At 39.3% G+C, this 10,000-nt stretch overlaps 2 protein-coding genes across 10 annotated transcripts in view; one reads left to right on the forward strand and one right to left on the reverse strand.

Moving 5' to 3' along the window:
- Positions 1–1,632, forward strand: part of LOC138049903 (uncharacterized) — a 25,060-nt gene extending 23,428 nt beyond the window's left edge. For all 8 annotated transcript variants that reach the window (XM_068896370.1, XM_068896371.1, XM_068896368.1 and 5 more), the window contains one exon: positions 860–1,632. In XM_068896370.1, coding sequence (XP_068752471.1) covers positions 860–1,057 — 198 coding nt within the window. In that variant the 3' untranslated portion in view covers positions 1,058–1,632. The remainder of the gene's footprint in view (positions 1–859) is intronic.
- The window catches only part of LOC138049904 (pre-mRNA-splicing factor CWC25 homolog), a 9,740-nt gene continuing 468 nt past the window's right edge, over positions 729–10,000 (reverse strand). Inside the window, exons 3-9 of one of the 2 annotated variants that reach the window (XM_068896374.1) lie at positions 9,229–9,355; positions 7,637–8,307; positions 6,877–7,104; positions 6,360–6,416; positions 6,078–6,120; positions 5,599–5,663; positions 729–2,450 (exon numbers count right to left, since the gene is read on the reverse strand). In XM_068896374.1, the coding sequence (XP_068752475.1) occupies positions 2,330–2,450; positions 5,599–5,663; positions 6,078–6,120; positions 6,360–6,416; positions 6,877–7,104; positions 7,637–8,307; positions 9,229–9,355 (1,312 nt within the window). In that variant the 3' untranslated portion in view covers positions 729–2,329. Of the gene's footprint in view, positions 2,451–4,438; positions 4,533–5,598; positions 5,664–6,077; positions 6,121–6,359; positions 6,417–6,876; positions 7,105–7,636; positions 8,308–9,228; positions 9,356–10,000 lie in introns of those variants that run through there. The other variant, XM_068896375.1, reaches the window with a different exon arrangement.

Consider the following 10,000-nt stretch of genomic DNA (forward strand, 5'->3'; position numbering starts at 1 on the left):
AAAGTCCCCAGTCTCGACCTGGAGTGCACATAATTGCACTTACCGAGGGAGGGGTGGCTGAAGGAGTGGTGAACTCGCTGTTGTGAAAGGGAAAAAACGAGGCTCAGTAACTTACAGTGCGGACCGAGAAAACGAGATTAGTAAGATATTTCTTACATCTCCGAGGTTAATTCGGCGCGCGGGCAAGAAAACTAGTCGAAGTCAAGCGGAAGGTTCAACTGCCACAAAGATTGCCGTGTCAAAGTCCGAAAACTAAATCTCCTTGGCTGTTTGAAATAGTTGCTTGCAAGATTCAAACAGATTTACAAGTTTATGTAACAGAAACGACATGAAAAACTTGCTACATAATGTTTTACCGAAATTTTAAATTTAGCGGACTGTACAGCGGGCCGAACTGAAGAATACGGCCCGCTAATTTAGCCAAGCACAGCGCGCGTACTATCTGAGAGATATTTATCAATTATTCGCCGAAGGCGAAGTGAATATTCCCCAATATTTACTGAGCCTGAGGCGAATAATTGTTTCAGTGTAATTTGCACCGGTGAATATCAAGAGAGTGCAAAACAACGGGCTAAAACAAGATAAAAAGGCACGAAAAGTGCTTGATTAGCTTAGCAGCCGCGCCTCCAAAATGTTATATTCACCGGCTAGCGCGGTGAATATAACACTAAATTCTTATATTCACCGCTGAAAATTATACTAAAATAAAATAGAAGAGCATACCCGAATTGACGCCTAATTTAATTTTATTGCATGGTACCGATTTTAGTTTATACTTACTCCTCTTTTACCTATATGTTTTCTAAAAGACTTGTATTGTTTTGGACGCGTCATTAATTGTTCCTTTTTTGTTTTTCAGGAAGAAAACAAACCGGATTATAGGGACGATCTCAAGGAGTTAACTCTTCAGATACAAAATCTTGTCACCAAAGTCAGCGAGATGCAAAGCGACTTGAAGAAGAAAGATGATAAGATTAAAACTTTGAAGAAGATGGTCAAAAAGAACAGCAGTGACAGTAAAGGAAAAATTTATGAGTCTGTTCAAGTCCTTGTATAATAACGCTATATTAACAACTCTTTCAACAAGAAAATTCGCACATCGTGCCTGTATATGTGCTGGCAAGATGCTTTTCCCTTACGCATGCTCACAATATATGACAGAGACGCAAAAGGTAGCTGAACATTACGTTCCAGCAAGAACGCTAAAGTTTCTTGAACTGCACTTTTCTCCTTCGACAGACTAGTAATATATGAATATTACACAACTGTCAAATGATTGAGAAGGTGGAAATACGTGCCAGAGCCTCGATTCCAAAGGAACCCTTTCATCAATGACACAATACCATCAGGACTATAAAAATTCAACCAAAACATGTTTCTAACATCCTCAAGGAACTGCAACCACGCATGTTTGCAAAAAATATTTACCATTCTCGTAAATAAATTAAAATGTAAAATGAATTTTAAATTCATTGGGAAAGAATTTTTAAAGAGCACGTGTTTAGACTATCACGTGGATAATCTCTGTTAAGAAACAAAGTTAAAAAGCACATGTCGTGCTATCACTTTAGTAAGGTAGACGATAGATTTAAAACAAGTGCTTTTGTGCTAATAAACACAACAAATTATGAACGTCTGTGTTTTTTTCCGTCTCTATGACTCCGATTCTATTGCAGTTGTGCCTTTTCAGCCGACAATTGTGTTGAAAACAGGGCGTATTGGGAAGGTATTCGGGTACCTTTGTTATTTGGGATCGGGCAATTCGCTTCGCGATGTTGTTTGGTAAATCCGGATAAGTCGATTCTTGAGCACAGAGCTAAAAAATAACCCTTGTTGCCCGACAACGAGAAGTGATGGCAACGTCAGAGTCTGTTAGAGTATATCGTTCAACGCGGCCGGATGGACAAGAAAATTATATGAAATCTCTTTTAAAACGAATTAAGTTCTTCTAGCGTGCCGTTATGCCCTTTCTTGAAGCATTCACTTTGGTCTTAACTCGTATTTCGTTGTCGCTCGGAAAGATACTCGGCCGTTGAGTACGCTGTCGCTATCCTTTGTAAGAAATTGCATTTGTGTCGTCGATCTTCGGAAACTCTTCGGACCTCCATCGTTCCTGTTTACTTCCATCAGGCTCAAACATGCAAGTTGTTGCAAGTCTTTGTAACCAGGTACAGTTGCTTCGTATAAAAGCTTCGTGATATATTCGGCCATTCCGACATTGGACTCGACTTACAGTAATTGATGTTGCAATCTTCGGAACACAACCGATGTCTTCAAAGCACAGGGAACAGGCTTCGTAAACCTTCGCAACACTGAAGTTGTTAGCGTCCTATTTCCCCAGGAAGGATTCAAGTGCTGCCGGTGTTCGCTGCACTGAGTTGATGTTCCTTTTGATGCGGTCGCCAACACTTGAAGTTGTCTTTGACGAAAACGATTGGACTTTTATGTCACTGTTAAAAAGAATTCAAGTAAGTGATTTGCGAGCTAGAAGCGAAAGCAAGAGAGATTACACCTTTATTTCATTCTATCAAATTTGTTGGAATGCAAGCAAAAAAAAAAAAAACATAAACCGGTTAAACAAGAAAGAGGTGCCAAGGGAAGAGCGTGGCTGGAAACCCCGAGCGAGACGCATGCTAAACAGAGAAGAATACGCAAGACGTCCAGAGACTAGGGAACTTAAGCAACGACAAAGGCGACGAGAACGTCATCTCAAAATATAAATTCGCGTTATTTTAATCGCTTCGTGACTATTTCAACCATTTTAACATGACAAGGGTGTGGTAGTTCCTCCAAAACGACACTCGTCGGAACGGTACTTCATTTATGGGAGAAAATGAAAATTTATCCTCAAGTGCTGACGTTCTTCATAAAACCTCAAATTTAGTCATTTCACGTTGTTGTTTTGCTGACGACGGCAAAGAAACGGACAAAAGTGAAAAACGCACGTGCAGGGCGTGCAAAGCTATTGTTTTTGCCAACTAAATATGCAAATTTGTGACGTTCTTGTTTCTGTCGGCGTTGTCGTTGCTTAAGGTGGCTTACTACAGTTTTCCGAAGAAAAAGATCAAGGTTTTGGAATCTGTGAAATTAAAGCAACAGGATGTCTCTTCTGAATTGTTAGTCACTGCAATTGATGTAAAATGTAATTTTACCGAACAAATAAATGCAAATCAGGGGAAAATGCTTAACATAGTGACCGAGCTCCTGGAGGGGGGACTGGAAACTAGACACTTGAAAGGCTTTTTTCTCGAAAACCAGCCGTACAACCCCACCTGAAAATTTCAGGATTTCCGAAAGCGAGAAAAAATAATTATGCAAAGAAATAAATAGTTAAATCTGCCAGACAGGTTTTTCACAAATGACAAAAACGTCGATTTTCGTCTATTTTAATAATAACTGAAAAACTGTCAAATAGAACTTTTTGAAAAAATGTTGACGGTTTTGTCTACATGTTGTTTACTACTTCGCAAAATTTTAACCCTAGTCGTACGGCTAGGTTTTGAGAAACAGGCCTTTGAAATGACTAGTTTCCAGTCCCCCCTCCAGGAAGTCTGTCACTATATTAAGCGTTTTCCCCTGATTTGTATTTATTTGTTACGTAAAATTACATTTTACATCAGTTGCAGTGACCAACACTTCACAAGAGACATCATTTTGCTTTAATTTCACAGATTTCAAAATTTTGATATTTTTTTCTTCGGTTAACTGTAGTAAGCCACCTTAAGCTGCGCTATTGTTAGCACGCAAAGTAAATTAACAACATGATCTCTACTCTAACTTAACGATTATCGTTAATTCGTAGTTGCTTTGAATTTACTGTTATCGCTAATTTAGGACACTGTGTCCCAGGGCTTGTGGCAGCAGAGAAAATAAGGTAATAAAAAATCATATCCGTAGATTGGAATTGAACTCAGAGTTTCTACTCTATAAGAACCGCTTCTTTCCGCTTCATCACTGAAGAACAAGATACCGCACTTTCAAAAAAAAAAAAAAAATTAGTCTCCCACAGAATACCAATGCTGTAGAGTAATTAGGTCTAAGCAAGATTAATAATTAAGGCTTAAGCCTTGATTTAAAAATGTTTACCTTTGTTGTGAAGTTTGGAAACCGACCTTTTGCAGTGTTAATTATTGTTTGTTACCGAGGGATAATACAGCTTTATCAAATATTGTTCCTGAGCAGCTAGCGGTGTGGTGGTCAAGTGGTTAGGTGACGGGTTAATAATGAACATTCCCAGGTTCGAGTCCTATGTCCATACACTTGGGTTGTCTTTCAAAAAATATTTGACCATTTCCCATAATCCATATCAAGCTTTCAGTCTTCTAAATTAACGATAATAGTAAATTCAGAGCAAATTACGAATTAACGATAATCGTTAGAGCGGTTTTCAATTGAGTGTCGAAAGTAATTTCTGAATTGCTTTGGTTTTGCATCACTTCAATCAGTGATTGGTTCAAAGTTTGATGTTCCTTTTGATGCGGTCGCTAACACTTGAAGTTGTCTTCGACGAAAAAGATTGGACTTTTATGTCACTGTTAAAAAGAATTCAAGTAAGTGATTTGCGAGCTAAAAAAGAAAGCAAGAGAGATTACACCTTTATTTCATTCTATCAAATTTGTTGGACTGCAAGTAAAAAAAAAAAAAACAAAAACATAAACCGGTTAAACAAGAGGGTGTCAAGGGGAGAGTGTGGCGAGAAACCCCGAGCGAGACGCATGCTAAACACAGAAGAATACGCAAGACGTCCAGACACTAGGGAGCTTAAGCAACGACAATGGAGACGAGAACGTGATCTCAAAATATAAATTCGCGTTATTTTAATCGCTTCGTGACTATTTCAACCATTTTAACATGACAAGGGTGTGGTAGTTCCTCGAAAACGACACTCGTCGGAACGGTACTTCATTTAAGGGAGAAAATGAAAATTTATCCTCAAGGGCTGACGTTCTTCACAAAACCTCAAATTTAGTCATTTCACGTTGTTGTTTTGCATCACTTCAATCAGTGATTGGTTCAAAGTTTTCGCGCCATTTATTCAACCAATCAGAAGTGAAACCAAAACCAATCGCGGCTTGCGCGTGCACATTTTCCCGCGCTTTGTGTCGGCTACGTGTAATTACTTCGAATTTTGATTGGTTTACTGGATTGTCTCCGTCCTTTTCTATTGGCCAAAGTAATTACTTTGGTTTTGGTTTTACGACACTCGATTGAAACTCGCTCTACTTCAAGGTAGGGAATGGGCAAATTAATGAGCGGTGAAGCCGCGCGGAGAATGGGAAGGGCACTGCGAAAGCGCTCCTCCTCATTCTCTGCGCGGCTTAAGTCTTTCGAATTCGCGTAAACAATACCGCCAGCTAACGCAGGCTACAGGAAAGGTGATAATATTAGACACGTCTGCTGGATGGCATTTCCTCAAACTCCCAGCTTCTTTTGGTCTCATTCATGCCCAAACAAGAAACCCTCAATAATTGTCTGGGATCAGCTCATCCGTGAGAAATGAAATAGATCAATCCAATCATTTCCAACGCTTTCAAGCTCACAAATATGTCCACGGTATTGAAGGGGTTGTACTGTGGCAAACAAATCATTTCTACTTACTTTAGAAATGAAGCGCTTTTATTAGCGCCTGTTGCTTCTCTTGCTTCAAGCTTCGCGTCTTCCTCCTGAAAAACGACAAACACGATTCAAAGTGACTTTGTGCATCTGTATAAGCAAACTGCGTCATGTTTTTCGAAGCTTGTTTATGGCAAACCAGCCTCGAATTCCATTGGTTATTGCTAACCAAGCTTCTTCCATCCCGGTTTTAAAAAGGAAGTGAAGCGACCTGTTAGCGAAAGTACCAGTCATCTTATCGAGCAAGTCCTCATAAAGGAGAACTATGTTAGCATAAGATAATTCCTACGGCTTTCAGTTTTATGATATTTAACCCGCCGTTTGCCTCAATTCCCGAACGTGGATCTTAATTCCTTCAGGAGAGAGGAAAACATCATTAAGTACAGTTCAGGGTCATTCTGTTAAGCTCGGTTGGGTTGGGGTTAGAACACTAGGTTTTTTCATGTAATTAAACCATTCTTTACCTTGTATCGTTTGACATTTTTTCCTCTTTGCTCATCTCGCCATCTAAGACAGACAAGAAATAAGAACTTACTGGAATCAAACATTTCACTCCCAAGAATGACACTTGCAGATTTTACTGTATAACACCAGACTATTTTACTTGTCAATTGAAAACCCATGCTTATAAGGAACTCGAACACATGAATGCACTTGCTGTACTGACATTGAAGTATCAACCGCGCCATCAAGCTAACTGGAAGCTAGACAAAAATGCAATTTCGTATTATATACTAGAATCTTACTTTGCATTGTCCATCATTGCAGCAAGGCGCTTTTCCTTCTCAGTAGCATCCATATGTCTATATGCAGGAAAAACAATAAATAGACCTGATATTACATGGTGGCGAGAAGATATGAATTCTTTATGTTCGAGTGGCAAGAACAATATCTCACGAGCGACTGCATCAAATGAGTGAGATAGTGTTCTTGCCACAAAAACAAGAACAGGTTGAATTATGATAGTTTAAATCAAAGTTATGGGCAGTGTTGTTTTGTCGCTATGCTACAGAAAGTGACTAACAACTGAATATGTCGAAAAAGCCTTTACGAAATGAAAGCTATTGAGCAGTACTTCCTTATAGCGCTGTTCATTATCCTGCAGACGGTGATTCTTACATTTGAATGAATGTTACTGAGTAGTGATATTTTTCAGTTTCCTACAAGAGGGTTCTTTACATTCACCTGCAAGTTTGATCTTAAAGCAGGAGAGGAAGGGAACTGTCATTTGAAAACCCAGATGTGTTAAAGTTATGGTCTTACTTTGTAAGTGTGGACCCTCCATTTTGCCATTTCTTCCTTCTGTCAGGTGAAAGTGATTTCCTCAATTTCTTGGGGGGTGATGGTGAATGTGACGCATGCCTCCTGGGTCTGGGAGGGGACCTCGCAGTACCACGCCTATGGCTTGGCTTATCTGTTTTCTCCCATTCTCCCCTGGCCATTGGAGACCTTGATCGGGACCTTTTGTGTGACCTTTTCCTGTCAGGTGATCTTGAAAGAGAAAAATAGTTATTAAGGAATTAATGTTATCTCACTCGCATCCTTTTTTTCCTGAGAATTGAGCCATGGAAGTAGATCAAAGAAATCAAAAGTTAAGAAAAAAAATGGTCCTCTTCTAACTTCTACAGCTCTTCAAAGATGACAGTAAAATGAAATACTGTATTTTTTGATACAGTCGATCAAGCAAAGTTCAGATTTCACTTTGAAGCCTCTTTGATGTGTTGGAACAGTTTTATTACCCTGGAAAACAAGGTAGCTTGAAAGGAATGGGCAGCCAAAATCGAAATATTTCCAGCAAGAGAAGCAAATCATTATTTTGATATAGAGCAGCACTTTGGGAAATCATGCACTTATATGTCCAAAATTCGGGTAAAGACAAAAAATGTAGGATTTGGTAAAATTCTGCCAAATTTACCACACATTGCTCTCTTGCCATTTTTGCCATTGCCTGCATTTCCAGACGTATCTCTTTACTCAGGATTCCCTTCCTCTTTGCACAATGGTTTTTATTTTACTAAGTCACCTTTTTGTTTCTCGATGATGGTTCATATGACCCCCATTCATTATTTCTGCCCTTTCTTCTTTCCTCCTGTTCTTGTAATCTCTTTCACCATTTGATTCATCACTTCTTAGTCTAGATATCTCTTTTTCTTTTCTCCTAGATTCCTTCGTCACCTCTCTCACATCTTCTTCTGATTTGTTACTTCGCTCATACTCCTCCATTCTCTTTCTCTTAAGTTCTCTTGTACTCTCAACATCTGATCCATCACTTTTCTTCCTGTCTCGCTCCCTGTGTTTTGCGTGTTCCTTCCTCAAATCTCTTCTTCCATCTTCTAATCGATCTCTTTCCCTGTATAGTTTCTCCCTTCTCCTCCTTTCTTTTTCTGTTGCTCTTTCATCATTATCATCTGAATTTGAATAACTATGTCTTGCATTTTTCTCTTTCTTTCTCTTCTTTTCTTCTTTTTCTCTCTTTTTCTTCTCCTTTTTCTTCTTGCTTGACTTGCTCAAGTTAGCTTGGAGTAGCATTTTCAACTGCTTCATTTTCACAGGATTATGCAAAAGTTCCTTTCTCTTCTCTTCTTCTTTCCTCTTGATGAGAAAAAGTGGATCATCCCTCACTTTGGCTGCCAGGTCATTGGCTGTGTTAGCTCCTGTGTCATTCATAAAGGAAGCGCCTGGAGCAAGGGCATCCTGCAAGGAAACCTCTTTTTGTGAGAACACAGAGAAATGAAGCACTGACTTTAGCAACGACAACTGAAAAACTTAATTGAAAATAATATGACAGCTTTGTGCCATAGAAAGAACTTAAACTGTTGAGTGAATAAAGTGTGTATCAAGGAAATTGTATGATCCAGAAAGAATAGAATCCAAAATCACATTTACGAAAAACTCTTCATATGCACCTTCCACCTCCAATATCCTCTTTGGCACAAGATGGATGAGTGTTGTAAGTAGCAATTCTTGATTTGAATGCCCATAAGGTGACTCAGTCATTAGAATACTGCCTGGACAGTTCAAGGATTCAAACTTCAGAGAGGCTAAATTTGCCTTAAAATTAGTTATGCACCTATCAATGTTAAGCCTGAGGGAGGGGGAGGAGGGGGGGGGGGGTCTCCCACGGGGTGGGGATTTTGACATTTTCATTAAAAAAAAATCAAATTCCCCACCCTTGGGACAAAATAATTGATCAAAACCCTCACATGGCAGCAAGTGAAGATGGTGGAATGTCCTTCGTACGATCAAAATCCCTACCCTGGGGACAGACCTCACAATGTTTGTTTGTTTGTTTGTTATTTATTTGTTTGAGCAGGTTGAAGTTTTGGCAGCTATTCAGCTGATGTGGACCTGCCATACCCACCCACCCATATCCTCACAAAGGACAGTCACAACACTGGGAACTTCATCCCCTACTCCCAAACTCCCATCGTTAGCCTGAGCCCCCCTCCCTCTGGCTTAACATGGATGGGACGTTTTGCAAATTATAATATTATATGTATAAGGCCAACTTTTTAGATGAAGGAACTGGAAATATAATACCTATGAAGGGATTTGGATGACTGGATTTTGAATGACCCAGAGTCATAGTAATAAATCTGGGTTGAAATAATTTACCTCCTCATTTTCCTTTGCCATGGGATCAACAGCTTTGTCCACTGGTTTACCAAGTAAATACAGTTCATGATCAACTTGACTACTACCAGCTGCAGCATACATCCAATCCACACGTTCACCTTTTTTCCTTCAATCCACAAAACAAGGATGCAAAGTTGGAAAAAATAAATTTCAAAACGAAAAACGGTCAAGCAACAACAAATACGAAGAAATTCACCCAGCTACCATGCACTTAAGGACGGTGCCTACTGTTGTTATTGCGCACACGTTCTGCGCATCTCCAGACACTCGGATTTCCTATCAGTAGTGCTTACTAATGCTGGGATATTTTTGCCCGGTTTAAATTTATGTGGAGAAAGCAGAACTTAGCAAGGGCTCTTGGTATCCAAAAAGAAAATTGGGGGTAACCATGCATTTTTCAGAGATCATTAAGCTTTCATTTGGAAAGGAACGCCATACATTGCTTTGTATTTTAAAGCTTTTTGCTAATATTGTTGATTAATTATCTTTGAAAAATGCGTGGTTACCCCCAATTTTCTTTTTGGATTTTAATAACACTTGTTGCTTTTCCCGCATATTCATAAAACCGCGCAAGAATACCTTAACAGCTGTTTACCCGGGGAATTGCTACACACCAAAATATCATGATACGGCCAATACTAAACAACGTTGGTTTGCATGAACAACAACTGGTGAAAATAACAGGCTTTCCATGGCGTTTCTTGCGGATCAAAATCAGCTCTAGGCTATTTTGCAAAATAAACAAATTTTG

The sequence above is a fragment of the Montipora capricornis genome, chromosome 5 (assembly GCF_036669925.1).
Source record: "Montipora capricornis isolate CH-2021 chromosome 5, ASM3666992v2, whole genome shotgun sequence".
NCBI classification, from domain to species: domain Eukaryota; kingdom Metazoa; phylum Cnidaria; class Anthozoa; order Scleractinia; family Acroporidae; genus Montipora; species Montipora capricornis.